The sequence below is a fragment of the Knufia obscura genome (genome assembly GCF_036327395.1).
Source record: "Knufia obscura strain CCFEE 5817 isolate CBS 148926 chromosome Unknown scaffold_10, whole genome shotgun sequence".
NCBI classification, from domain to species: domain Eukaryota; kingdom Fungi; phylum Ascomycota; class Eurotiomycetes; order Chaetothyriales; family Trichomeriaceae; genus Knufia; species Knufia obscura.
The window spans coordinates 142,320-169,183 of record NW_027042696.1 but is presented as its reverse complement, the minus strand read 5'-3'; the positions used below and the strand labels follow the sequence as shown (position 1 = coordinate 169,183).

The 26,864-nt window shown below is 51.4% G+C and overlaps 12 protein-coding genes across 12 annotated transcripts; 7 read left to right on the top strand and 5 right to left on the bottom strand.

The window, feature by feature from the left end:
* Nucleotides 1-242: 242 nt before the first annotated feature.
* PMZ80_007882 (uncharacterized protein) lies at nt 243-1,358 on the top strand (the record flags this gene model as incomplete). Its single annotated transcript, XM_064876287.1, has 1 exon — nt 243-1,358. One exon carries the CDS (start codon nt 243-245, stop codon nt 1,356-1,358), a length of 1,116 nt encoding a protein of 371 aa, XP_064727594.1.
* A 594-nt stretch (nt 1,359-1,952) lies between these two features.
* PMZ80_007881 (uncharacterized protein) lies at nt 1,953-2,603 on the bottom strand (the record flags this gene model as incomplete). Its single annotated transcript, XM_064876286.1, has 1 exon — nt 1,953-2,603. The coding sequence occupies one exon, from the start codon at nt 2,601-2,603 to the stop codon at nt 1,953-1,955; it is 651 nt and encodes a 216-aa protein (XP_064727593.1).
* Nucleotides 2,604-2,887: 284 nt separating this feature from the next.
* PMZ80_007880 (uncharacterized protein) lies at nt 2,888-4,757 on the bottom strand (the record flags this gene model as incomplete). The annotated part of the gene is made up of 5 exons (XM_064876285.1): nt 2,888-3,276; nt 3,336-3,650; nt 3,755-4,488; nt 4,539-4,615; nt 4,665-4,757. 5 exons carry the CDS (start codon nt 4,755-4,757, stop codon nt 2,888-2,890), a joined length of 1,608 nt encoding a protein of 535 aa, XP_064727592.1.
* A 651-nt stretch (nt 4,758-5,408) lies between these two features.
* ARP8 (actin-like protein arp8) lies at nt 5,409-7,742 on the bottom strand (the record flags this gene model as incomplete). The annotated part of the gene is made up of 3 exons (XM_064876284.1): nt 5,409-7,588; nt 7,643-7,661; nt 7,719-7,742. 3 exons carry the CDS (start codon nt 7,740-7,742, stop codon nt 5,409-5,411), a joined length of 2,223 nt encoding a protein of 740 aa, XP_064727591.1.
* Nucleotides 7,743-8,153: 411 nt separating this feature from the next.
* Nucleotides 8,154-8,799, top strand: ARL1 (Arf GTPase arl1; the record flags this gene model as incomplete). Its single annotated transcript, XM_064876283.1, has 3 exons — nt 8,154-8,231; nt 8,282-8,596; nt 8,644-8,799. 3 exons carry the CDS (start codon nt 8,154-8,156, stop codon nt 8,797-8,799), a joined length of 549 nt encoding a protein of 182 aa, XP_064727590.1.
* Nucleotides 8,800-12,189: 3,390 nt separating this feature from the next.
* PMZ80_007877 (uncharacterized protein) lies at nt 12,190-14,021 on the top strand (the record flags this gene model as incomplete). The annotated part of the gene is made up of 3 exons (XM_064876282.1): nt 12,190-12,217; nt 12,266-12,562; nt 12,613-14,021. 3 exons carry the CDS (start codon nt 12,190-12,192, stop codon nt 14,019-14,021), a joined length of 1,734 nt encoding a protein of 577 aa, XP_064727589.1.
* Nucleotides 14,022-14,373: 352 nt separating this feature from the next.
* On the top strand, nt 14,374-16,172 carry PMZ80_007876 (uncharacterized protein; the record flags this gene model as incomplete). The annotated part of the gene is made up of 2 exons (XM_064876281.1): nt 14,374-14,781; nt 14,829-16,172. The coding sequence occupies 2 exons, from the start codon at nt 14,374-14,376 to the stop codon at nt 16,170-16,172; spliced, it is 1,752 nt and encodes a 583-aa protein (XP_064727588.1).
* Nucleotides 16,173-16,564: 392 nt separating this feature from the next.
* Nucleotides 16,565-17,287, bottom strand: URA5 (orotate phosphoribosyltransferase; the record flags this gene model as incomplete). The annotated part of the gene is made up of 1 exon (XM_064876280.1): nt 16,565-17,287. One exon carries the CDS (start codon nt 17,285-17,287, stop codon nt 16,565-16,567), a length of 723 nt encoding a protein of 240 aa, XP_064727587.1.
* Nucleotides 17,288-18,224: 937 nt separating this feature from the next.
* Nucleotides 18,225-20,180, top strand: MET13 (methylenetetrahydrofolate reductase (NAD(P)H) met13; the record flags this gene model as incomplete). The annotated part of the gene is made up of 1 exon (XM_064876279.1): nt 18,225-20,180. One exon carries the CDS (start codon nt 18,225-18,227, stop codon nt 20,178-20,180), a length of 1,956 nt encoding a protein of 651 aa, XP_064727586.1.
* A 1,292-nt stretch (nt 20,181-21,472) lies between these two features.
* On the top strand, nt 21,473-22,975 carry PMZ80_007873 (uncharacterized protein; the record flags this gene model as incomplete). The annotated part of the gene is made up of 1 exon (XM_064876278.1): nt 21,473-22,975. One exon carries the CDS (start codon nt 21,473-21,475, stop codon nt 22,973-22,975), a length of 1,503 nt encoding a protein of 500 aa, XP_064727585.1.
* An 834-nt stretch (nt 22,976-23,809) lies between these two features.
* Nucleotides 23,810-24,276, bottom strand: PAM16 (mitochondrial import inner membrane translocase subunit TIM16; the record flags this gene model as incomplete). Its single annotated transcript, XM_064876277.1, has 2 exons — nt 23,810-24,223; nt 24,274-24,276. The coding sequence occupies 2 exons, from the start codon at nt 24,274-24,276 to the stop codon at nt 23,810-23,812; spliced, it is 417 nt and encodes a 138-aa protein (XP_064727584.1).
* Nucleotides 24,277-24,854: 578 nt separating this feature from the next.
* PMZ80_007871 (uncharacterized protein) lies at nt 24,855-26,669 on the top strand (the record flags this gene model as incomplete). The annotated part of the gene is made up of 1 exon (XM_064876276.1): nt 24,855-26,669. One exon carries the CDS (start codon nt 24,855-24,857, stop codon nt 26,667-26,669), a length of 1,815 nt encoding a protein of 604 aa, XP_064727583.1.
* Nucleotides 26,670-26,864: the final 195 nt, after the last annotated feature.

The following is a 26,864-nucleotide window of genomic DNA, read 5'->3' as shown; positions in this document are numbered from 1 at the left end:
TACAATTCATGGCCCTAATGTATCTCGTTATTCTCTGTACATTCGACCGACCGTGACAGCTCACAATCAATCAGAGGGTTCCCCTTAGTCCAGTGGCATGTATATAAACATGGCCCCATTCCTCGATCAGTCAGCCCAGCGCTGAACAATCATCAATCAATCACTCTTACTCAAACTCAGACTCAACCCACCAACACCAGCCCCTACCCAAGTAACCACAAACACAAACCCAACACACCAAAATGGCAACCCACAAAGCCCTAGTCCTCCCCCAACTCAGCCAACCCCTCCAACTCAAATCCCTCCCTCTCCCTCCCGCAGTCCACGGCAGCGCCATCGTTAAAGTCCTCTCCACACCCATCTCCCCGAACGCCAAGGCCGTCTTCGGCGGCAACTTCCCAGTCCCCCTCCGCACCCCCGTCACCCCATCAGCCTGCTGCATCGGGCGCATCCACGCCGTCGGCCCCGACGCAACAGCCCTCAAACCAGGCCAACTCGTCCTCGTCGACTTCTGGAATCAGAGCCGCGATGACCCGCACGAGAGTATCCTGCAGGGGTATATGGGCGGGAACGCCACGTTCGAAAGCGTCTGGGATAGTGGGACGTTTGCGGAGCACGCGCAGGTTCCTCTGGAACGAGTCTGGGCTTTGAATGAGGAGGTTTTGATGGGGGAAGGGGGACTGGGGTATACGTTCCGTGAACTCGCGTATCTGGGTGAGGTCTGTATCGCGCTTGCGGGATTGTTGGACATCGATGTGAGGGCGGGGGATACGGTTGTTGTTGCGCCGGCGACGGGGTTCTTTGGTGGGAGTGCGGTGCCCGCTGCGCTTGCGTTGGGGGCGAGGGTTATTGCGTGTGGACGGAATGGTGGCACTTTGGGGAAGATGGAGGAGACGTTCGGGGGGAGTGGGAGGTTCAGTACGGTGGTGATGTCGGGGGATGTGGAGAAGGATACGGCGGCTATTCGTGCTAAGTGTCAGAATTCGAAGGGCGCGGATGCCCTGATTGATTTTAGTCCGCCTCAGTCTGGGGGTTCGAAGCATCTTGTTTCTTGTCTGAGCGCGTTGAGACCGTATGGTTCTGCGGCGCTTATGGGGGCTGTTTTTAGTGGTGTCGAGGTGCCGTATATCACTGTGATGAGGAACAATTTGAGGATTCAGGGGCGGTATATGTACGATCGGTGGCATGGGGAGCAGGCGGTCAAGTTGCTTGAGATTGGAGCTTTGAAACTCCGGAGTGGGGAGTGTGGGATTCGTGTTCAGGGCTTTGGTTTGGAGGATGTGCAAGAGGCTGTTGATGTTGCGGCTAAGGATAATGGGTGGGGGAATATGATTGTTTTGCAGCCGAATGTGGAATGAGAAGTGGTACGGTGTGTGATTGGGATGACTGTGGTGGCATGGAGTGCAGATAGATATGATAGCTTGGATGTCTACCGCATACTCTTGGACAGCCGACCTCGCTTCGTGCCTTTAGGGCCAACAAACATTCTGCCGATGTCCTTCTTCCAACCGCGTTGACGTTCATACTTTCACTCCCATTCGACGCAAATCGTGAATTCCTCTACTTCAACATATCGTCATCTCAGTACTACCTGTCGGACGAGCAGGACGAAGTGACATGCAAGAGCGAGCAACCTAAGCACCGGGTCGTGCTTTCTCCTTCTCAAACGTGGTCAGCGCATGAGATGGTGGGCCCAGATTCTGGACAACGGCAGAAGTTCATACATGGCATAGGTTTGTCGTGGATACGATGTGTTTTGAGCTCTGTGAACGAGACTTTGTGATATCTGGTTTCTGGGTGGTTGGCTCGCCTGACCCTGTCACTCCTGGGTAGATGTGCAAGGCCGATGGCAACAAATTAGCTTGATGAAATTCTTCCCGATCCAAACGAAGATATTGCGAATCCACTCACTGTGCTCGTCAGTCAGTGTACAAGATCATGCATGTGTCTCCTCACATGTTCTGACCAGCCCAAGCACCCGTCGCGGCAACGCCCACCAAGGAGACCATGGTCAGAGTCGCGATTCCAAGTCTATTATGGTACTGCCTCATAGCATCAGCAGAAGCAATGAAGGCTCCCACCGGCAACAGCTGGGAGATGAGGATACTAGGCGTAAGGAAGAAGAGAAGCGGACACTCATTGAGATTATACCAGTTCTCTTTCGACGCTATTTCCTTCAGTGTGCGCGTACGATTGACCGACACTAGCAGCGCGAGGAAGCTGGCCCATCCGAGACTGAGAACGAAGAGCATCCAGGAAGCTGCAATACATTTCCGGACATAGGCCTCATTGTGCTTGAAGGGTTGCTCGAGGCTCGAGAAGATGAGACTGAAGGTAAAGCCTGCGCCCAGGACTGCGATGCCAATGACCGCCGAGAATAATTGTCCATACCAGTCGAGCCATTGCTGTGGTCGGAGATAGATGAATTCGGGATTGCGGCGCGATCTGAAGACCTCGTCGAGCTTTCTGTTGACTTCACTTTCTAGCAAAGTGTCGTGGTCCGGATTTAGTTGTCTTGGTGGTGGTCGAGTCTGAAAGACTAGGCTGTTGATTTTGGCACTGACCAATGCTTTCCAGATCTCCTCGACGTCGTCCTGGTCCATTAGTGTCATTGTTCACGTCTTGTGTGGGAACGATCAAGGACAGAGAGGAGGACAGAGAGGAGAGCTGAAAGAGAATACGAAGATGGGTGTGCAACTCGACTGAATGAGACCATGCCAAGGTCTATAGCGAAGGGTGGGGTACGTCTATACGAGACGCTGACCTGGCCGATGCTCTTTGGTCGACTCTTACCTGCCAACATTTGTGTAACTACACACGCAGTGTCGTTTCGCTTGATTGAATCTGAACGCTGAGAAAGGGTAACAAGTGAGCAGTGACTAGTACCTCACTTAGTTTGCACGCTCTCGACCTGTTCCGCGGCCCCTTCGGTTCTCTCAATCTCCATTCTTTTACTGTCACCTTCCGCGGCGGCTTTCCCAAGCTCATCGGCATTGAGCCTAGCGACGCCGAACAATTCATCCATACGTTCAAGGCTGATGCCCTTCGTCTCTTTCACGAAGAGGAAGGCAATGATGACGATGCAGACATTGAAGCAGGCGAAGATGAAGTAGGTTCCATAGCCGTGAGCGCCGACAGTTTGAAGCATGACCGGTGTCGATCTTGCTATGACGAGGTTGAACAACCACTGCGTTGCTGCGGACAAGGCGACATTGAGGCCTCGGAGGCGCGCTGTGGGTATTTCGGAGACGTAGATCCAGCAGACCGGTCCCCAGCCTAGACGATATCAGCAACTCATGTTTCAAATTCTGTCATGTCGGCATTGTATGACTCACCAAACTGGAAAGCAGCAGCAAATAGGTAGATGGCCACCAGCGCCACATAGCCTGCTGGCGGCACGGCGGCACCTTTGACCGGTGGGTCAAACCTCACATAGAAGCCGAGGTAGAACATAACGATCGCCATTAGGATGCCGGTCCAGATGAACGACCAACGGCGTCCCAATGTGTCGGCCAAGAAAGTGATGAAGATACCGCATGAGACCATCTTGACGATGCCGTACACACCTGTTGCGAAGAGGGATTGTGCATTGCCAGTGATACCCAAATTAGTGAAAATAGTGGGTGCATAGTAGTTGAGCGCATTTGTGCCTAGAAGCGCATGTTAGCTATGGAAGATACCAAGAGTGGAGGTAAAGGGTGGAGATGAAGGGTGAAGATGAAGGGTGAAGGTCAAGGGTGAAGGTAAATCATACCGGTCATCTGCTGACAGACCATCAACCCAATACTCAGCAGTGCGCGATTGCGGTTGCCAGGAATGAGCCAGCACTCTTTCTGAATAGCCCAGAAGCCTGTTCCATGCACCGAAGCTCGCTCTTCCTCGAGTTGAGCTTGCATTTCGTGTAGCTCAGCTTGAACGTACGGGTGTTCGAGAGGAAGGTTGCGGACTGTGCTAAGTACCTTCGAGGCGCTGTCCCAGTTGTCTTGTTTTGCTAGGAAACGCGGCGACTCAGGACAGAAGAACATGGAAACGAATAGCAAAAATGGCGGCAGCGCCTGCATACACAGCGGCACAATAAACTGTCCGTGACCTTTGAGGTGAAGTAGCGAGCCATAATTGATCCAGAAGGCAATCATTGCACCCATCGTCTCAAAGAGCTGGTAGAAACCGATGAGCAAGCCACGGATGCTGCGAGGTGCATTTTCTGAAACGTATGTGGGTGCGACCATTGTCGCGCCTCCCAATCCAAGACCTTCAACGAATCGACCGATGTAGAAGGCGGAAAGATGTCCGAACGAGAGTCCTTGGAGGATGCCACCGACGAAGGCGATAACGGCAACAATAATGAGCGCGGGTTTGCGACCAAGTCTGTCGGCTAGTGGGTTGGCGAGGAGAGCACCAGCGAAGGCGCCTGCCTGCATGACGGATACTAAGTTGGCGGACAGATTGGATCGAGCAAGGTCCGAGAGCTTGTCAAGGCCATATTCTCTGTTTCGAGGTAAGTCAATGCTCACTGACATAAGTTTAGGAGTATTCACGCTTTGAAGCTAGGCATTGTGATTACACCACCAATGATACCAATATCCATGCCAAAAAGCGTCCCGCCGAAACATGCCTGTTGTGTTGTCAGTATTCGATCGATGAATTGATGGAGAGTGGCTTACTGAGGCAGCCAAAGCGAAGACTCGCCAGTTGTAAATCTCATGAGGATCTGTTTTCATGGCATCATTGTGAATGATCCGCTGAAGGAAGCCCATTTCGACGGTTGACTACGTTCTCGAAACGCTGATGGGAAAGGGAAATGGGAGTAAGGAGCCGTCTGCGATAGATGGTCCTTTTGAAGCATTGCCGTTTGTCGCTTGGATATAGAAGCATACCGGGGTAAAGATCAAGCGAGCACATGGTTGTGGACCAAAGTACCCTCCGGGGGAGGGAAGATGGGGTACAGAGGTAGGAGAACGGGTCAACTCCTGTGTTTGGCGGCAGCCATGCCCAGTAAAATCGAGTCAAAAGGTTCCTAATGGTCGCTGGTGTTCGTACATATGGAGAGCCGTCATGGGTAGCGATCAAGCTATGTGGCACTTGCACAAGCACGACAAGCATTCACAGGCGAAGACCTTGTGATCTGCAAGCTAAAGCATAATTTAGGCTGATTTCATGAAGGCACCTTCCCAAATGCAACTTTCCCCACATAAACCGCCCACGGGGTAGGCACGAACCGGGAAGGACGGCAGCTACAGCTTGGCGTAACGACCAGTCCCGTATGGCTGCCCATGATGCCAACAATAGTAGTATCATCGAGGTGCTGTCGCTTTGCCTAGCAGACGAATGCTTTTCTTCATACGTCTGTGATCATCGATGATCGAAATTGCGCCGTGGGGCCCTCTTGAAGGATGAATGACTTTCATCTACCACGCCCACATCAACTTGCTAGCAAGCACTCTTTCGCCCAGCCTTTCATACAAGAAAGGTGTCACCCAACTATCGTTGGTCCTACTCATGCGACCGAAAACAGCACCACCTTTCCAGATGCAGACCTCAGGATCAATTTCTCTGGGCGGCCTTCCAACCACGATTTCCCTAGAGTAGCCAGTTTCTGTGAGTATAGCCTGCAGCGTTGTTTCCAGCTGCGCTGGAAAACCAGCTACCTTTGACGCACCGCCTATCAGGAGCAAGGAGTTGTATAGATCTCGAGTTTTCGATGAACTCCCACGGGCGGCATGGTTGATACTGCTCGTTACTGCGTGGGCCAGAGGGTAGATAGGTAGAATGTCGTCGCGGCGTTCCAGGTAGAATGGATCTTGTTGTTGCAATGGATGAGGCTGTTCGGCGATTTCCATCATTGTGTCATCTCCTGGTTGCCTAATCATGGAATCATCTGGGTTTGGTGTCCCGTTTTCGTTCAACCGCGGCATTTGGCCATCTGGTTGAGGAGTCGATTTGCGCAGAGGTGAGCTGGCTCCCGATGGGGTGGGCGTCCCGTTTTCGAGCTCTTGTACCCGTGCTATTGAGGGTCGGCGTGAGTCAGCCTCGTCTTTGATGAGACCATTAACGCCGTTCATCTTCGGCCTGAAAGGCTCTGGTATGGGCTCCGGTGGTGCTATCGCTCGGAGGATCTCATTTTGGGCTGCAGAAGTTGGGTCGTTTGCTTTGCCGTCGTAGAGATCGTAAGATCTGCTGATCAACTTCCGCCGACCGACCAGCTTGCCTCTGTGATCAAACATCTCCGGTCTGAAGAGTGCCAATGTTGGCAGTGCCACTTCATCGTAGATTTTGAAGGTGTATTTGCGAGTATCCTGACCGGGTGCCCGAAGATGGAAGTCGTACAGCTGAACGGAGATGTCAGCCTCAGATATTGTGCTGTATTTCTTCTTGAGCTCTTCTACAAGCAAGAAATCATATCTCCGCCGCAAATTGATATCAGCGTAAGGAAAGTGGTTGTAGATAATCATCTTCACAAATTCATCTGTGACATCTTGACCGCCATATTTGAGGTTGATCCGGGAATTGTCGATGACCATACCGTCTTCCACGCAACAAACCGCCGTTTTTTGAGCACCGATGTCAACGATACAGCAGGTCGTGAAACCTGCGCCGAACGACGCCGCCAGACTCTCTTGAATAAAGCATACTCTCGAAAAGCCTAGATCTTGAATGGCGAGATCTAGGAGGCTAGTCACGTATGTCCTTTCATAATAGTCAGGAATCACTATGACACAACTGTACTGTTGCCAGTCTTTTCGGGTGCGAAGGTCTAGTTTGAGCTCGGTACGGACCGAGTCCTCGATGATCAGGGCGATGTCGTTGTAGAGAGCACGTAACGAAGGATAGTCTTTTTCATTGATCCAGCCGTGCTGTATCGGCCATTTCAACTTGTATCGCGGTTTCGATTGTTCTGAGATGCGCATAGCAGCATGACCTGTGACATAGTCTGGCTGCTTGCTTACATCGGTCCAGTCTATATGTAGGGTATCGTTGTGTTCGTTGATAGTGTCGTAGGTAGCGCGCCTGTTGTAGCTCGTTACCATGTCTCTTGACTGGGGTAGGACCTTTCTCTTGTTCATGCGCATGCGGACCTTGAGATCATTGGAGGCTCCCACAAATTTGGCAGCAAAGTCGTCGCCGAACCTCTTCTCTGGTACAGGCTCTATTGAGCCATTGTCGAGCTTCCTTCTCTTAGGCATCGGCTCTCCGCCATCTTCCTCGCTTTCACTCATCTGGGCCTTCCGTGCAATGACCATGGGCACTGACTTCGGTAGCAGGTCGCTCGCCAGACCTATGCGGAGGTTCTGGCTGCCTGGGTGGATGACTATAGTCTTGTTGCCAGCGGACAATTCGTCCTCTTCTTCCTCCTCATCCTCATCCATGTCGACATCCCCATCCTCGTTGACCTGCCTGCCCTGGGCAAGGGCTCTGTCTCTGTCCTTGGCTTGCTTGACCATTTTGTTCCTGGTTTCGTCCAGCTGTGTTCGAACTGCCAGAAACTGTTCATCTCGCTTGAGGAAGTCGACATAGTAGTTCTTCTGATTGATGGGCTGTATCACGGGCCACGACGTTTGTTCCATGTTATTATCAGTCCGTTCGAGGCCTGAATTGCCTAGTTAGATGTGTCTGTTTGATGAAACATGCGGCGTTTGCGTACCTTCCTCCCGCAGGAGAGCCTATCAGGTTGTCAGTGTCATTGTCACCTCATTGAACCGACATGCGCCAATGCTCACCTTCCCGCTCTTCTTGCCCACCATCGTTGTGGCTGCTCTATCGTGTTGATGGCACTCTATCGGTAGGGACGAAAGTAGGTGGACGGCAGGGTTAGATAGGGGATCAATGCTCACTGGCACATCATGTCGTCCGGCATATTTGGACAAAGTGACCCAAGAGCAAGAGTCCCGTAGAAGGCATGATCACGATTCGCGCAATTAAAGATGGGTATCGTAGAATGACTCGTGGTCTGTTCCTGAATCTGGGAACAAAGATGTTCCCCCAACATCTCCATCCTTGACTGGACACGTTAGCCTTGATTCCAAACACGATCATCGCAACTGCTGTAAATAATTACGAACTCGGAAGTTTGCATCGAGTCTCTATTGTTTCATTAAGTCAAGCATCTTTCATAGAGTCTACGTCCTCCATCTCGGGATTGCGGCCGGCGCAAGATGGGAGCATCTATCTCCAAGTTGTTCACCGGCTTAATATGGGGAAAGAAGGATATACGAATACTCATACTCGGTCTTGTATGTGCAGGTTTTATGTTGTTCTGAGTATACGCTAACTGCTTGGATAGGACAATGCTGGGAAAACTACCTTATTGTATAGACTGAAGATGGGAGAGGTTGTGACTACCATACCAACAATTGGCTTTAACGTCGAGTCAGTCAAGTACGGTCAGCTCACATTCGATGTCTGGGATCTCGGCGGTCAAACATCGATACGTCCTTACTGGAGAAGTTACTACGCAAACACCGCGGCTGTCGTTTTCGTCATTGACTCGACTGATATTGAACGACTCGAGATTGCCGCAGATGAGCTCAGGTCGATGCTCAACGAAGACGAGCTGAGGGATGCTGCCCTCCTAGTGTTCGCCAACAAGCAAGATCAGGTATGTCTACCTATGGCGACGGAGCTCAAATGGCTGACGTCTTCTAGCCAGGTGCTCAAGGTGCTGGGGACATTTCGGAAGCTCTCAAGCTTGGCGAGCTTCGCGATCGCAACTGGAGTATTGTCGCCTGCTCATGCATAGACGGCAAGGGCATCAATGAAGGCATGGACTGGCTGTCTCAAACGGTATCATCAGAAGCTTGAACAAAGCACGAAGGTACTTCAGTGAACGTTGTCGATTACTGCGTGATACTAGAGCTCATCACCGAGCCTCACACTCCTACCAGCAAGCCGGCACCGTGGAATCCTAGGCATAGAGACAACAAACAAGCAGCCTCGACGCCTGTCCCCAAGCAGCCTCTTTGCTATGCGCACAGAGCAATACTACATGCTCGTGTCATGCGACTTGTTCCACAACTTGAGAATGTTGGTATACAACTGATCAACACATTGAGCTAGTGGATGATCAATCGTCAGGGTCGCTACGCGTGGCTCGGCAGATTTTCGGAAGTCTTAAACAGTGAAAGCACTGCTATAGGTGGCATGCGGCGAGCGGTGGTCCGGAGTTGGCTGCCTGTCAGCAGGAAGTGTGTAGGGGAACCGTTCCAGTGTTAGTGGATTTCGTGTCGGAGAGTCTCGAGACACGCACAAGGTGTCAGGTACCGAATTGTTCTGGTAGGCGGGCCACACAACTCACACATGTATCAGCAGAGACTATCCTCCCAAGGTCGCGGCGAAACGGCTAGAACGAGGTTAAAAGCCAGTGCAGCCCCCTTTCTAATGCTCCGAGGTTGATATTGCCGAGTTGCACCTGCCGCGGCATGCGATGAGTTGACTTTCAATTCCAGCAGACCTGAAATGCAAGATTTTGGCCCAGTCCTATCCGCTTACGTCTTTGCTGCTTCCTTGCTTTTGGCCGCATCCAGGCATATCTGTTCCTCGAGGAGTCGCGATAAGTTCCGACTACTCCACTAGTGGACATAAAAGCATCGGTCGATCCAGTCTTACAGACCAGCCTGCTGTTTTCTTCTGACACCGACCGTCGCCGCTGTCGGTGTCAACTATCAGCAGTCAGCCGTCAACAGAACCCCGAATGCGTTGACCGTATTAGAGAAGCAGCTTCGCGGCTGGAAATGGCAAGTGTCCCAGTGACCAGGTGAGTAGTCTGGCTACGTAGGACATAAAAGAGCTTGAGCTGATCTCTTCGCAAAATTATCTGAGAATACCTTCAAATCTGATACTCGAGCTAGGCCGTTAAGGAGCGTGAAAGCTGGACAGGTGCTGCTATTGCGCAACAGTAAGTACAATGCCAGAGAGCTGAATCAGACCCAGCCTGATCTCTGCGATAAGACGCTTGTCGCAGCAGATGGCTCTGTGTAACTGGTCGGGCTCTGGCAGTGCTAGGCTGCGTGCTGCGTCAACAGGAATACCTCGTCCGTGGATTACAAACATATTTATTATGACAAGTCAAAAATTCGACAGCACACATATGAGATATTCTACAGAGTCAACAATGATCGTCGAGCTCATGATGGGAAGGAGGTGGAAAGCTGGCACAGGATGTCCACACTCAAGCTGCTGGTGAGGCCGAAGGACGACTGTAGAGCGCTGACATAGGTTTTGCTGGATGTAGCCAGCATCAGGAACCATCTTCTGAGGCTCGTCCAGGTGTCAAGTCACACCATGAATGAGAGGATCAGTTGGTGGCAGGGAATAAATCCTCGGGTCCAAGTACTTCAGTCCCGGAATCGACGATGACTTGCAGGATGGGTGCTCCTATCTCCTGCTGCTGGTCAGGCCCCTGGCTGCACCTTCCCACTTGGGGATCAGGAACATCTCTGAAATCGTGCATTCATTATTGAATAAGTCACTGAGACGAAGCTCGGCTGAGCACTTGATGCTTCACGGAAACATTTCAATGGGAGTCTTTATGTACCACGATCAATTTGTGCGGGACGGCTTTCACGGGCTTGTTCGCGTGCTTGACGTGAGTGGATACTGTTAGCATGATCATTTCAGCCTCTAAGCTTGTTCGAAAGCACCCATGGTCGGGGACAACCGAGGCCTTTTGCTAGCATTTCCGTCACTTTCACTGACTTGGCGTACTGGGTCGTGCCCTCCAGTAGTAGCTGCACAGCACATTGCTGCAACTGCTATGTTCTATGTACACGTTATATATACTCGCAACGCGATGTAGCAGATAGACTTTTTCTGGAGCTAATGAGACCAGAGGGTTTTATTATTCTCCAACAGACGGTTCCGTCGTGCTTTCAGAGACGCGGCTTTGGATCAGTCGATCATTGACGCCAGTTGGCGTCATCCCGAGCAAACTACCAAGCCGGCTTTAGTACCGTGCCTCCAAATTCGCCCCGAACATGCACTCATCGTCGATGTTCGTACAAGCAACCGCCCGGCCGCTCAGAAATCGTCCGGCGACCATGCTGGTCAACCTCCTGTTGCACGTCTACCTTGTTTCTGTCCTAACACTTGTCGCTTAGCATCAGCAGAGAATCAAACGAATTGGATTTTGCCTTGAGGCTAGGTAAGTTTTCGGTGGACGAATACCTTCACACCGTTATGGAGTACTTCCTGCTCGGGTACCATACTCCACTGTCTACTCGAGTATTCATGCCTGCACCAGAGCTGTCTCGACCCTTCAACGGCTCTGATACGCCATGCGTGTGCCAAGCTGCGTGGCTTTCTGCCTCCACTCGAAATTACTTCCGTAAACCTGGTATTCTACTCGTATTCCTTCCTCTGCTGCTCTTCCAAATTCCGACACAAGCATATCAGTCACATTGCACATAGAGATCGCATTGTACCCAGAGGTAAGACAAGCCTCCTCGTGCTACGACACTGTCTACCAGTCTGAGTACTTGCCTTCCATTCACAACGTCTCGTCTTGGCACAACATGTCTCTCGCCTTCACAACAGCACCCTTGTCAATTTGAAAATATTGATGATTATCATGTCTGGGGCATTCTGACGTACATTACCGTAACTTTTGCTGGGTTCCACAGCTGTTCATTAGGTATTGGCCAGTAGTGGCATCAACTCAAAATTCCTCACCTCCTTCTTGAGGCAGGTCCTATCCGGTTCAATAGCCTTGTGGCGTTGGTCAAAGAACGTGGTCTTCAGACATCTCTCATTGCTTTATACAAGATCGAATCTTAGTTCACTTCTCCCGAACGTCGAGGCTAGTAGCTGCTGGCACTCGCCTCAGGATCTGACACAACACAACGAAACGAGCAGCGACTTGAACGCCACCCACTCATCAGCACAGGAATAATTTCAACAAGACCCTGCAAGCATTCACGGTCACTTGCAGTAGTCTACTATTGTTGTGCAGGAGGCCCTAGCCCGTCTCTCGGTACACCTCGAACCTGGTACAACGCCACCACTACGAATCACGACACCTTGCCTATGCTGTGCGACCAAGCCGAGAACCTCGTTAATCCCACTACCGGGAGACAAATTATATCAACATCAGCTTCAGACTCCTGCGTACTGGTCATCCAGCGTCTTTTAGGGCTGCTCGTTGATCAGTGTTGATCTCGCTGGCCGTTTTGGCCAAACCAAACGCTTTTGTTCAAGATGGAGACTGTCTTCATCACCATTCATGGTATGTTGATATTATAGTCTACACCGCCTCACCCTAACGAAAACACAGACCTCTCCCTCGATGCGCGGATCAGGTATTGCTCGGATTCCATAGAGGAGATCTTGGGATACAGACCGAATGAAGTCAAGGGCAAATCATGCTGGGAGTATTTCCATCCGGATGAAATACCTTTCGCTCGAGCAATACATGGTCGAGGCCTCGACCTCGAAAAGGCGGCAGCTTTAAATTACTGTCGCATCAGACACAAAGATGGGAGCTGGATTGGCTGCGAATGTGTCTTTACTGTTGTCTATGATGTCCTTGTTGCATCTACTTCTATCTACCAGCGAGGTGAAAAGGCCCAAAGTACGTCGCCGCTGATATGATCCATCAGGAGACGGCTAACATTGACGCAGGACGGGCTGTGGAAGGCGCGACTGTCAGACGGGTGTTCTCTTCTTCACCACGCGATCCACGATATCATATGTTGTCCTACATTTCCAACAAATTCACCCAGCCAATCCAACCTCAAGCGCGAGAGCCTCGCGCCGCACTAATATTGAATAGATTTACGCGAACTTCGACTATTATGTTTGCCACAAATGGAGTAGAACAGATCTTAGGATTCACGCCGACACAGTTAGTCGGCAAGAGCTTCTATTACTGCATCTCAGAAAACTGTCTGAGCGATGCGGTCCGGACCCTTGAAAGCGCCAAGGGCAACGATTCGATTGCTTACCTCCGATTCTACTTCCGAGACCCGAGCTTGCCAGATCCTCCACTTATCGAGCAAGGCAATAGTGACAGTGACAGTGATGAAAGCGAAGACGGCGGTATGCCCCTGTCAAGAGGCTCGAGTGTCTCAGTACAATCACCTACTCCGATGGCTGATGGCGCGAACGTTCCAGAAATAGCAGTGAGGGCACCTGAGGTAGATGGAACAGCTGGACCACATAATGACTCGAACCTGTCATCAACACAACACAACCGCATCAACGGACTACATCACTCGAGTTCGTCAGGTACCAGTACAGATATGGATGGCAACGGAAGTGTATTTGACAGACCACTTCAGCCAGCTCGGTCTTCTGCATCATCGGTCTCTCCCCCAGAAGAAACACCACCACAAGAGTCGACGCCACCGCCTGGAGCTATCGAGATCGAAGCCGTTGTATCGTGCTCATCAGACGGCTTAGTGGTGGTACTAAGGCGAGCTCAAGAGATAGTGCCAACCGCATCGACTGTCGAGCAACCCTCTTTCCCAAACGGCCTCTTCGCATCACCATGGGCGTCAGAACCAGTCCTGCCAGATGGCGTGCCACAAGCGACAGCAGCACCAAGCATATCAAATGGATCCGAGCCCACTGAAGCTGGCTTTATGAGCGCCATCCGCGATGTGGCAGTCTTTGCTTGGTCGTTGACAGGTATCAATGGCGCATTGCTGGACAAGGCATCAGGACCTGGCCAACCCAGCGGAGAAGCTATGCCGCCCGGTGGTCTTCCGATTTGGGATCCTAACGCACCGCCTGGACACAACGATTGCTACAATGGATTCTCTGGCGGCACGCATCGGCGGGTATGGGATGTGGGCAACCCATCGGAAACTCATAAAATAGATGGAGAGGTCTCGAGTAGTAGTAGTGATGATGAAGTTGTGTGGAGAAGAGCTCCTGTGATGCCGACTTACAAGAGGCCGAAGCGAAGGGCGCATCAGGCGTTTGATACGGATGAGGATTCTGCTGATCAAGGTGGTGTGTCAGTGCAAGATAACAGGAGAAGGAAACTGGAGAATGGTCAGCGGCATGACTCGAGCACTTCGAGATGAGCGTGTTATGATATGTCTTTAGATAGCAGGCGGATGGTTCTTGGTTGTTCTACGTACGGAACGAGAAACGCATGATTGATACCCGGGCTCATGATGGCTTCAAAGGAGAAATATACTGTTCCAATCGATGTTCTATTCTGATACTCTGTCCCATTTCTCTACAACATTTTCTTCCTGCCTGAGGCTTCACAGACTTGACGTCAGCTGACCTCGTGCAGGCGCGTCCTGCGCGTCCCTTCCATGCACTTGTTTCGCGTTGGTCGCTCTTTCCATGTGAGAATCACAAACCCGCCCAACATGGTTGTCGTCAATTCTTGCTCTGGACTCTTGGTGTCGACTGATATACCCAAATATGCCACTCAATCGAGATCAGCAGGCTAGACCGGAGAAATCTAGGTCTGTGGCAGACTACACGACCAACAAGCAACATCAACGCACGGCAGGACTCAGTCTTGTTGACGCAGACAGACCTGCAACACCACAAAATGGGGCTGACGTGAGGTCTCGAAGCCGGACACGGCGAGACGACGTGAGTGGAGGCAAGAATGGTGTCCCGGCTGCTAGTGGAAAATATGCCCTTGACCTTGAGCATGAGAACAACAACGTCAACCTATACCAGCCGCAGAAGCTCAAAGTGGCAGTGCCAAACACTATGGATCCATCGAGATCCACGACTCAGCACGTAGCAGCCACGAGTCAACCAAAGGTACAATCCAAACAGCGTAAGCCAGATGTTAGCCACAGAGAGGAGGATCAGAGGGTAAGTTTGGCACATCAAGTCACGAGCAGCAGCTAAGTTCATCGTAGCAAGCACAAAAGCCCAGTGTTTTTGATGACACAACAAGCATTGGCCCTTCTATGCTCGAGGATAGCAATCTCGAGGACAATGTGACTGCCGTGCACAACCCGCAACCTGCACCACCTCGACAGCGCCAACCTCATGTCCCATACGAGGCCATCCACCCGGATGAAGACTTCGGCGGCAATTTTGGTACACAGGAAGTGCTCGAGCAGCTGGGTGTTGGACCAAACTGGCAGCAAGAGCTAGCTGAAGAGCGAGCGTATCATGCAGAAAAAGCCGGCTATGTTCCCACACCACAAAGAGATGTGAATCCATTCAATGCAACCGGCACGCAGAAAATTGTTGGACCGAGAAGGGCATTCGAGGGACTACCAGACCAACCTGAGACACCAACTCGAGTACAATCCGTACCACCACACAACGGCAAAATGCATGCTCCCGTAGCCAAGAGAGCTGTAGGTTTTGCAAATTCGCCAGAATTCTTCAGTGACTCCCCAGCATTCAGAAGCGAGGAGATCGCCAGAGAGGACAGCCCTGCCATGTCGCTTTCCAGGCCAAATAGTGCTCAGCTACCATACCACAGCATGCCTACCCACCAAAGACCTCAACAGCTCCAGCCAAACTTACATACTCGACAACAGCAGGTACAGCCTTCCCAGGCACCGCAGCCGAACCGTCATCAACGATTTGAGGACCTTCGCAATCGAGTGGTTCAGCAAGAGCAGAAAGTATCAGCTCCTGATTCCGACATGCAAGACTCGGAGGACGAGCGAGCAGCTCGCACGCAGTTTGAGAACACCAGGGCAGCGACGATACAGGTTGATGAAGCTCCGTTGACAAACAAGAAGAGACCATTCGAAGATATTAACATCCTGGACTACGATGCAGATGTCCTCACCAGGAAAAGCCTAGCCGAGCTGCAAAAAGAGCCGTATGAGAAGAGTCCACGAATGCCAGACAAGACGCCAGCGATAGATAGCAACGGCAACGAAATGACACTTCCGCAAGTCCTCGAAAATCTCAGCAGAATGGCACCTGAGCAGCAGCAAGCCACCTTCAGCACTTTGACAGATGAAGAATGGGCTCATACCGGCCAGTGGTTTGTCGATAAGTTTCAAACAGATTTGAAGAAGCTCATGGAGGTAAGGCTCAAGCGGAGACAGATTGCTCTCACTTTCGAGGACAGAATCAGGCGACGGCAAAGACAGGTTGAGTATCAGCAGGCAGGGGTTGAGAAACAGCTTAAGGAGTTGCAGGAGGGTGGTACAGGTCTGTTGAGGGATAGGCCGGCTACTGGTGGAAGTCGAAGTGGTACACCATTGAGGACTCCACGAGGTCCGGCGCGGTGAAAGGACGAGTGCTACGAAGTGAACTAGAACAGGCCGGTGACGGACCAAACACGCTGCTGCAGGTTGCGCTCCTTTCAGCTGCATCTCGACGGGCGGCGGCTTGTCTGAGGGGGTCACAGATGTCGCGACGCGCTCAAGTTGTCATGGTGCAGCAGGCGCCAGCGGCATCTGCGACGTCGGTCAAATGTGAGTACCATGTTCAAGCAATACGGTTCGCCGGGTCGTCTGGCCCAGCCTTGGCAGTTGCAAATCTTCTGCCAGTATGCTGACAAGCCTATTCAGTCTCCCGATCATGTCGCGAAGCATGTTTTGTGTTAGGGATCGCTCCTTCTTCAGCGCCGTTATCGCTTGTTTTTGCAATCCGAGAAAGGTGTCTTTGTCGCCTACACCTTTCAATCCTTGCTTCCATACTTCTCCCTGTACACCTTCATTTGTTCGAGCTGTTCCGCACCAGCACCCTCTATCTTCCCAGCCTCGACAGCCTCCATAATGTCTTCGAAGTTCAGGACGGCTCTGACTGGCACACCAAGCTCATCCTCTGCAACCTTCATAGCACTCCGCGGCTCACTGTCACTGACTCTCTCTTGCCTGGTCAACAGCAGAACGACACCAACAACCTTGCCGCCTTGAGCTTGTATTATGCTGACCGCCTCCCTCAAGGCTGTGCCGGCAGTCATAACATCATCTATGATAACCACTCTCTTATCCTTCAACGGCGCACCCACTATAGTCCCACCCTCTCCATGATCCTTCGCTTCCTTACGATTGAAAGAATAACTCACACCCTCATAGTTCTTTCCTGAACCTTCTAATTCTCTCGTCACAACAGCTGAGATCGGAATGCCCTTGTATGCTGGTCCAAAGAGGATGTCGTACTGCGGGATATTCCCTGTTGAAGCGGAGTGATGACTTGAGGTATTCGAGAATGGAGGTGATGTGAGGACTGAGGCGTATGCGCGTGCGACGGCTGCGAGCAGGCCAGAGGTGTGCAGGAGGGAGGAGGTGAAGAAGTAGGGACTTATGCGGCCGGATTTGAGGGTGTAGGTGCCGAAGGTTAGGGCGGAGGCTTTGAGGAGGAGGGGGAAAAGCGACGCTTTTGCTTGGTCCGAGGCCATTGCGGCTGCAGTGGAAAGCTTCTTGATTGTTCTTGCCGTCTCTTAATAAGGTAGTTGCGTGCGGGCTCCTGCTGCGATGCTTGTCACTGCTTCGTCGCTTCCTCTTTGCAATACTTTCTTATCGATAACCTAACACCGTACTGTACCTGCCAAGACTGTTTCTGCGGGATAGAGAAAGTCCGAGTCTGCGGCTTCGGCGGCTTTCAAGGATGAGATCCAGGGCAGATAGCCTGCAGTTTAGGCCTGCGAAGCCCTGGCCTTACCTGCAACATATCCCCGCGATCTTCGAGTGACCCGCGTGATCTTTGTCCAGCGCAAGTCATAATCAGTGGCATGCCACGCTAAGGAGCTCGGCGTAGCGCTAAGCTATGCTGTGCCGAGAGCGACTGACAATTTTCCTACTGCACACACCATGAGGTACCCTTTAGTTGCATGTCATCACTCACCACTTCATGCACAATTCAACAGCAGTCCACCAAGTCTGCCTTTGAAAACTCTGCTTCTCCGGCCGTCACTATCCACTCTTCGACTCGGTCCCTCGTTGGCTTGTATCTCGATCCCATAGGCTGTACCCGGAGACTTCTTCTAAAAGCTCTCTTAATAGGTCCCATATGTCGTTACTCGAACTCATGTATTGAAAGACTTGTGCAGTTCTTGCCTCCCATGTCGCGACAGCTAGCAGACAGGTGGGCTCGAATCAGATATCTAAGCTGACATTTGCGGAGGTTTCGTATTCCTTGTTGAACGCTGTGTTTGCATAGCACAGCTTCCTGTGCTTCTAGAGTCTCAGTTCGTGCCACAGCATTGTTTGCCAGAGACAACAGACCCAGCACGATCATAACTCATTGAGAGGCCCCTCGGGCTTCATACAGTCTGGTCTATATCAGACCATCGATCACGAATATAGTTCTCAACACGACGACCACAATCGCCCAGCATGCATATCTCACAGAAACTCTCGATCAACCAAACCACCTCCAAACCCTCCTTCTCCTTCGAATTCTTCCCTCCGAAGACTGCCCAGGGAGTCCAGAACCTCTACGACCGTATGGACCGCATGCATGATCTCGGTCCTGCCTTCATCGACATAACCTGGGGCGCAGGAGGTCGCCACTCTCAACTTACTTGCGAGATGGTCGATGCTGCACAGTCACGCTACGGACTGGAAACATGTATGCACCTCACGTGCACAGACATGGAGAAAGAGAAGTTGGACTCGGCATTAGACCTAGCATACCGGAGTGGCTGCACCAATATACTCGCATTGAGAGGTGACCCACCGAGGGACAAGGAAAAATGGGAGGCTACCTCTCATGAGTTCCGTTATGCCTTGGATCTTGTCAAGTATATCCGCAAGCACTACGGTGATCACTTCGATATCGGTGTTGCTGGCTACTCTGAAGGTTGCGAAGATGGGACAGATCCGGATCTGCTGATGGATCACTTGAAGCAAAAAATTGACGCTGGTGGGACATTCATTGTTACGCAAATGTTCTATGATGTGGACATTTTTCTGGACTGGGTTGCAAAGTGCAGAGCAAAGGGCATCACTGTGCCAATCATCCCTGGTATCATGCCAATCAGCACCTACGCTTCGTTTGAGAGGAGAGTGAACTGGACCAAGTGTAACGTGCCGGCTGGATGGTACGAGAAGCTCGGTCCAGTAAAGAACGATGACGGCGCAGTCCGAGATGTGGGCAAGGACCTGCTGGTTGAAATGTGCAGGAAGCTTCTTGATGCAGGTATACTGCATCTTCACTTCTATACCATGAACCTAGCTCAGGCGACACAACGAATCCTAGACGACCTGAGGCTCTCTCCCGAAGAGTCTGGCACTCCTCTTGAGAAACCACTACCTTGGCGACAATCTCTTGGCAAGAACAGACGCGACGAGACAGTCCGACCTATCTTCTGGCGGAACAGAAACGTATCCTACATCGCTCGTACCGCTGAGTGGGACGAATTCCCCAATGGCAGATGGGGTGACTCTCGTTCTCCTGCATTCGGCGAGTTGGACGCTTACGGTATTGGTCTCAAAGGCACAAACGAAGCAAACACTAAGCTCTGGGGCACACCACGCACCCTACGCGAAATCACAAATCTGTTCATGCGATATTTGAAAGGTGATCTCGACCGCTTACCCTGGTCCGAAGGTAAGATCAGTGCAGAAGCAGACAGCATCAAGGAGAGACTTATCGATATCAACTCAAGAGGCCTGCTAAGTATCAATTCGCAACCCGCTGTTGATGGGCTTAAGTCCTCACATCCTGTTCATGGATGGGGTCCAAAAGGCGGATACGTCTATCAGAAAGCATACCTTGAGCTGTTGATATTCCCTTCGGTGATCGATAAAGTGCTCGAACGACTTGAAGCCAATAAGAACCTGACATACTACGCTGTCAACAAGAAAGGTGAGCTGAAGACTAACACGAAGGACGAAGGACCTAATGCTGTTACTTGGGGTATCTTCCCGAACAGAGAAGTTGTGCAGCCGACGATCGTTGAGACAGTCAGTTTCTTAGCATGGAAGGACGAAGCATTCAGGTTGGGTGAGGACTGGTCGAGATGCTACCCGGCCGGAAGTGGGACGCGAAGATTGATCCAGACGATCATGGACGAGTGTTGGTTGATCAACATTGTCAACAACGATTTCCACGAGAACGTTGAGATCTTTGAGGTGTTCGAGGGTCTGGAAGTTGCAGACATTGATCTAGTGTTTGACGAGGAGAAGGCGGCAACCAACGGCCACACGAATGGCGAGAATGGCGTAAGAGATGTGGTCGACGCAGAAACGAAGCTCGACAAGATCGATCTGAACGGCGAGCCGGAAAGATTGCCCTTCCAGACGCAGCCGACGGAGGCAGCAGCGGTGAATGGAACATCGACACAATGATCTCTCCGACACCAGAAGGATACACAAAATATACAGCATGAAATTTGGGCGCACAGGAGTTTGCTTTTTTACTTTGACATGACCAGCTCAACGCGGTCGAATCAGCTGCTTGCTCAACAGCGCAGCACGGACGGACTGAAAAAGGGAAAAGTCGTCAAGATTCAACATGATACCCCCAGTGTACGACGGAATGAGTTATGAGAAATACAGTACAGTAGATAATATACTAGGATCAGCCGGCCTCAACGGCGCAGGCTAGGAGCACCTTTCAACACGGTGCTTCTGAGAGTGGAAATGATAGAGATGCTGCCAGTGCAATCAATACTCTAATCAGATGTAGAGGAGATTGCTTGTTCCTTAAATGTTAGGAGTAATCGTTTCGAGCCTGTCTCTTCACCGGAGAGCCGTCTGTAGCCGCTCGGTTCGCAGTCGACATGCGGCTAGGGTTAGGGTTGGGGCCCCAGGCTCTTTCGTTCACACCGTTCTACTGAAGATGCTATGTGTAAGAGCAGCGTTTCGGAAAGCTACCTACGAGATTGTCTATTAAGTTGGTAATACAGTGTTGCTAGAGCATGTCAGTCCTTTACAATACGTACCTCCATGTACGCGAACATTCTGAGTAGAGATATCGGTTCGTACATCCCCGATCGAGTCGGAGACTTCTTGCGGCAAGCCCACCTCGTATCAGTGCCCGCAGAATTTGTTCCGGCCGAAGATACGTTCGGATTCGATTTCTGTTGCAACGCACATCAACCTTCAACCAACCAAACTTATCCCATCGATCACGATCTTCTAGACCGTCGGATTTGGTCGCCGTCTAGCAGTATTTGGCTAGTCGATCAAGACGGCGAATGCTTATGTTCTCGCCATGTCACCTTTCCATGGACCCTTAGTGATGAATCACTCCATATCTCACTGACTGCAGGAACAGATACAGATCTCGTCTTCCAAACTCAATCTATCACCAACATCTCAACATATGTCTTTTCGGTCTTATATCTGACCGTCTGCTTGATTATCTGACCGTCTGCTGAACTCTTGCCATCAGACCTACCAATGCTGTTCTCGATTCTTTGTCCAAGAACTACCTCCTGCTGTATTCGCAAACATCATCCGCGATCTATTCTTGCGCATTGATAGAACGGGTATTGGAAGATAAGGACTAACAATATATCGAGATTACCTCTACAAATTAGACAGTTATCTAGCAATACTTGATCAACACCGAACAAAGTCAGAACGTCGCCTGAGCACATTCGCCACCCGAAGATAACCGGAAACTCACCGGCAACATGCCTTCCAAATACTCAGCGCATGCCCTAACCAACCCCCGCGAACGGATTCCCGACATCACCGCCACAGGCGTCAACGTCCCAATCGAGACCCTGCCCATCGCCACAGTCGCCGATGCCGTCACTTCTACCGAAGCACGTCGGGCCAGCAATGCCACGGACGCAGTAGTCGCGACCGCACAACCCACCCAGAACATCAAACCCAGCGTAAAGCTCAGCACCATCCTCCCACCCCTCATCTTCGGCACAGCAACATTCAACTACCAATTCAACCCCGACCCCTACGCCCTGCACCCCAACGCCATCGTACGCGCCGCCCTCCACCACGGCATCCGCGCCTTCGACACATCCCCCTACTACGGACCCGCCGAGTCCATCCTCGGAAACGCGCTGCACTCAGACCTAATCACGTCGGACCCCACTCTCAGAAACCTATCACGATCCGACTACCTCATCCTCACCAAATGCGGCCGTATCTCCGGTGACTCATTCGATTACAGTCCCGAATGGATAAATCACAGCGTATCCCGCTCGCTCCGCCGCCTAAGAACAAATTATCTTGACGTCGTATACCTCCACGACGTTGAGTTCGTCTCCGCCGCTGAAGTCCTAACGGGCATCCGCGCACTGCGGAACATCAGAGATACATCCAACACGATCCGATACATCGGGATCTGCGGGTATCCAGTAGCCACCCTCGCGCATCTCTCCGAACTTATCCTGCGAGAAACTGGTGAAGTGGTGGATATAGTCCAGAGTTACGCGAACTACACGATTCAGAACCAGAGGCTTGGCGACGCGGTTGAGCGGTTCGAGAGATGTGGTGTTGATGTTGTTACTAATGCGAGTCCGCTGGGGATGGGGTTGTGTCGGAGTCAGGGTGTACCTGTGGGGGATACGGAGGGGGCGTGGCATCCTGCGCCGGATGGACTACGGGAGGCGTGCTTGCGCGCTGCACAGTACGTGCGTGGTACGCACCATCGGAAACTTGAGGGTGTGGCGTTGAGGTTTGCGATGGAGGGATGGTTGACCGCTGGCGCTGGAGTGGGGAGTTGTGGGGTGAGGCCGGGTGAGGCGGTTGCGAAGTTAGCGGGTAAGGGACAGAAGGTGTCGGACGAGGGGGACAATACGAAACGTGAGAAACTAGGCGTGAGTGTCATGGGCGTTAGTAAACTCAGTGAGCTGGAGGATACTATGGCTGTTTATGCGAGTATTCTATCGGGTTTGGATGGGCATGACAAGGAGACTGAGACTGTGGCCACCAAGGATATTACGCGGTGTATTCGGGAGAATGTCCTTGGATCGGAGTGGACTGATTATGTGTGGGAGAGTCCTGAGCCGGGGTTCAAGAATACGAGGGAGGTATTCGGCGTTTCTGAGAAGGATAGGGAGGAATTTGAGAGGGAGTTTGGGATACAGCAGAATGGAGTAAACGATGGTGCGATGTTGTCTAAGACGCAGAGCAGGATTGAGGTGAAGGAGATTTCGGTCGCGGATGTTTAGCAAGTTTGTTTATTTGCAAACCGCTGCCTTTTGACAGGAGCTAGCATGGTTATTTTACAGCATTGATTTCCTCTCCGAGCTGGATATGTCCATCGATGTGCACCGTGGGATCTTTTAAATAGACACTATTTCCAAATATGAAGTCCGAGCTTCGAGACATAGATGGTCCTCACGCTTCTTGCAAAATTCCCAATCTAAGCACGCTCACTATGCTGCTGTGTCACGCCACCGCAAACCCGTTACTACCCGATCTCTGGGAGAGCCGTGTTGCTCCTGATTGACTCGTCAACAGCGCCTATGGCTGTCTCTGCGCAATCTTGGCTTTCCAGTACTCACGGAGGTCCGCCACACAGCAATAGGTAGCTTGGCCAGTCCCCATACCGCAGCCAGTGCTCTCAAAGCCACATCTCTCTGGTCAGACTCATCCATCTGTTTCCATGATCTCCCACTCTGCAGTGGTTGAAGAGCCGGGCTCTGGAGAAATTGGCAATACCTCGACTCTGTGGTAGGCCTGTACTGAAGACTTTGTGACAGCAAAACTGAAAGGTGTCTGGGTAGTGGCCGGAAGTGCTGTGCTTTCATCCTTGCTGAATACCTGCTAGTATTCATCTTTCCATCGTCAAATGTGTATGTGATCGCTAATACTGTACACTGCAAGTCATCCCCAAACGCCTCGCTAGATTCAATCGACAAATATACAGGGGTTCGAAGTGGAGAGAAAGGGTATGCTGGATGGTCGTGCCATCCACTGGCACTGCGGGAGGTGGTTTCGTCGAAGGTAGGTGTCTCGTTGTGATCATTTGGCGCCTGACACCATCAGCAAGTCGGTCTCAATCAATCTTTATACATCTTCGGTTTCCAACCTTCTCTCAGCTCCTTTTCCATCTGTGCTTTCCGCGCCGCATCGCGCACCTCACTTTCTATCCTTTCTCTCGCCCTCAGAATTTTACTCTGCAGATAGAAACTTCCGCCCGTCTTCGGATCGTTTACATCGTACAGCTTTTTGAATCTTTCCATAACAGTTTCCATATTCGTTTGACCTCCTTGTGGTGGCTTGACGTTTAATATTTTGCATGCTTCATCCAGGGTCAAACCGGAGGCTCCTGCTGTGCGTGCTGCAGTCGGGTCATTCGAAGTGGCGGCGCGGGCATAGGCTGATGAGGCTTGGGCTTGCTTGTAGGCTTCCGCGAAAGCTCTACCGAAGACTCGGCCGCCTGTGAGAACTATCTGGGCTATTAGACGATGCGCCTGTTTTTGTTAGTACGCGGTCGAAGCTGTCTGACTAGGCATTCGCTCACCATGGCTGTATATCCTAGAAGACCCTCGGAAGGAAAGAAAGATGATGTACACGAAGGGGAGAAGATGCGCTGAGGTCGAAAGTGGTGATGGTGATGGTGATGGCTGCCACTGCGGAAGTGAAGGCAAGAGAAATGTTTGGAGATCTCGACTTCCTACCAAGGCAGGTACTACCGACCGCTTTTCGCCATTTCCTTCCGGCCCAGATCTAAGCGAGATATGACAGCCTGAGGCATAAGAACAGCTGACGTCTTCCACCGGCTTCACATGCTGCATGTGTCCAATTCTTGAGCATCATAGCCGCCTGGAGGGGAGTCGAAGGCATTGGATAGGATATGGAATGTTCTTACAAGATCCCAATAATGAAAATGACTGCGCCTTCCCTCATCACCATGACCACAGCATCGCACTTTCCATTAACCTCAAATTCCGGCTTTTTGTGATGACGAAATTGTACATCTTGTATGGCAGCATTCGGTAGGTTCGACCCGCACCACGTGTCTCAGTCGTGCTTGCAATATCCTACTTCTACTGTCAACCATGAGACTGATATCGCGCTGTAGACACCCCTTGGCTATCCCACATGTCAAGACCAGCTAATTACAGCTCTGACCATGGCGCCAATTCATCTGCTGAAACATACGATCCGAATCCTCCAACGGTAGCAGCCTTCTCCCCCTCCAATACATCGGGATACTCAGCATCAGCAAAGCAGAGGTCGACGATCATAGTCCATAAGAAGTCTCCTCTACTCATCGCTACTCCTCCCCAGATCACGAGATCCCTTGCCCATTCACATCCGTTCCTTCTGCCGTTGAACAAGTTGTTAGGACTGCTATCATGGAGCACAGATGATCCATGGGAGTCATTTCTGTTGGTGGCTGCTTTCTGGGGTGTGACGCTATACGGCGATGATATACTGCGATATGGAGGTCCAATTATCCTGGTTACCTTCATCATATTGGGCATGTACTCTAGGCGATACTCCCCACTTTCGTCCACAAGCAAGACTGGAGAGAAGTTGGGTCATAAGAGGCAGACGTCTGAAGGAACAGGAACAACCCCACAGCACAAATCGTTGGATGAGATAGTCGAGACTTTACAGGAGCTGACAGGAAGGTGTAATCTGCTGCTCGAACCTTTCCTGATCATGACAGACTTCTTGTCTACTCAGCGGACTGCAACCTCTGCCACTACTCGTCCAGCACTCACAACTCTCTTCATCCGCATTCTTCTTATCACGCCGTTCTGGGTCTTGCTTACCGCGCCGCCCTTCTACATTCTCACTGGACGGAGAATAATTCTCGCAACTGGCACAATCATCCTGTCCTGGCACAGTCGCCCTGCTAAAATTACCAGAGTCATCCTGTGGAGGAGTGTTTTCCTACGACGCGCCGCCGCTCTCCTCACAGGTCTTGACTTCCCAACCCCCGACTCAAACACAAAGCCACCCTTGCCTCGAAGGAAATCTCAAGCAAATCTCGCTTCAGAGGTTGCTACGAAGAGCAGAAGTCCAGGTGTGAGATTCACATTCATTCTCTATGAGAATCAACGACGATGGATTGGTCTGGGATGGACGACGAGCTTGTTTGCTGGTGAGAGAGGTCCATGGACAGACGAGCATCTCAACCCTGCGCCCTCGAAAGATGAATTCCAGCTGCCAGCAGTAGAAGGCGGGATTGCTCGCTGGCGTTGGCTCGATAATTCAGAATGGCAGATTGAAGGGGGCAGTGCATCACAGCATAAGCGCAGTGGAAGTAAGACTGGTCCTGCCGGCTCATTATCGCCTACAACGCCTAAAAGTGCAGGTGGTCCGGGTGAGGAGACCGACGGAGGTGGATGGATTTACTACGACAATAAATGGTTTGATGGGCGGAAGGAGGATGGCTGGGGCAGGTATACAAGGCGGAGGAAGTGGTATCGCGATGCCGAACTGGTCGAGATCACACCTAGCACAGCAGCCAGCCCTTCAAGGAGCAACACTGCTAGTGACGACGAGGAAGAGCGGGTGCGGAAAGCTCGAGCATTTGCCAACAGTCTCAGTCCCACCAGCAAGGAGTCTGATCTTGCTGATTCTGTGGCAACAATCAAAGCGCCAGAGACACCTGTTAGACCGGGCCACTCGAGATCGAGGTCTCACAATACTATATCTCCGACCTTACCAGTGGAGAACGAGACTGCAAGCGTGAAGGAAAAGAAGAAAGGGGGTTGGTTTTCGCGGAAGAGGAGGGATTCCAATTCCAGTTCCAGCAAGAACACCGCAAAGACAAATGTGAGTATTGGCAGCGCTCATAGCAAGGACAAAGACGATGATGTTTATGATCGGTGGAGGGATACGGGAGGCGGAACTTCGGGACGTATGAATATTGCAGAGGATGTTGCTCTTGGTTTGAGCTGACATGAAAGCAAATGGGCGCGTTAGCCAGCTTCAATTATGAATCCTGTTTTCGATGTATTCCATTCCTACATCCATACATGCCATCTATGCTTGTTCATTGCGTGCTGACTTGCACCTGCGCTTGCCGATCAAATAATGTCGTTCTGTAATGAAGCAGGAGCGATTTGCTGGTCTGATCTCACGCCTAAGCTGAAA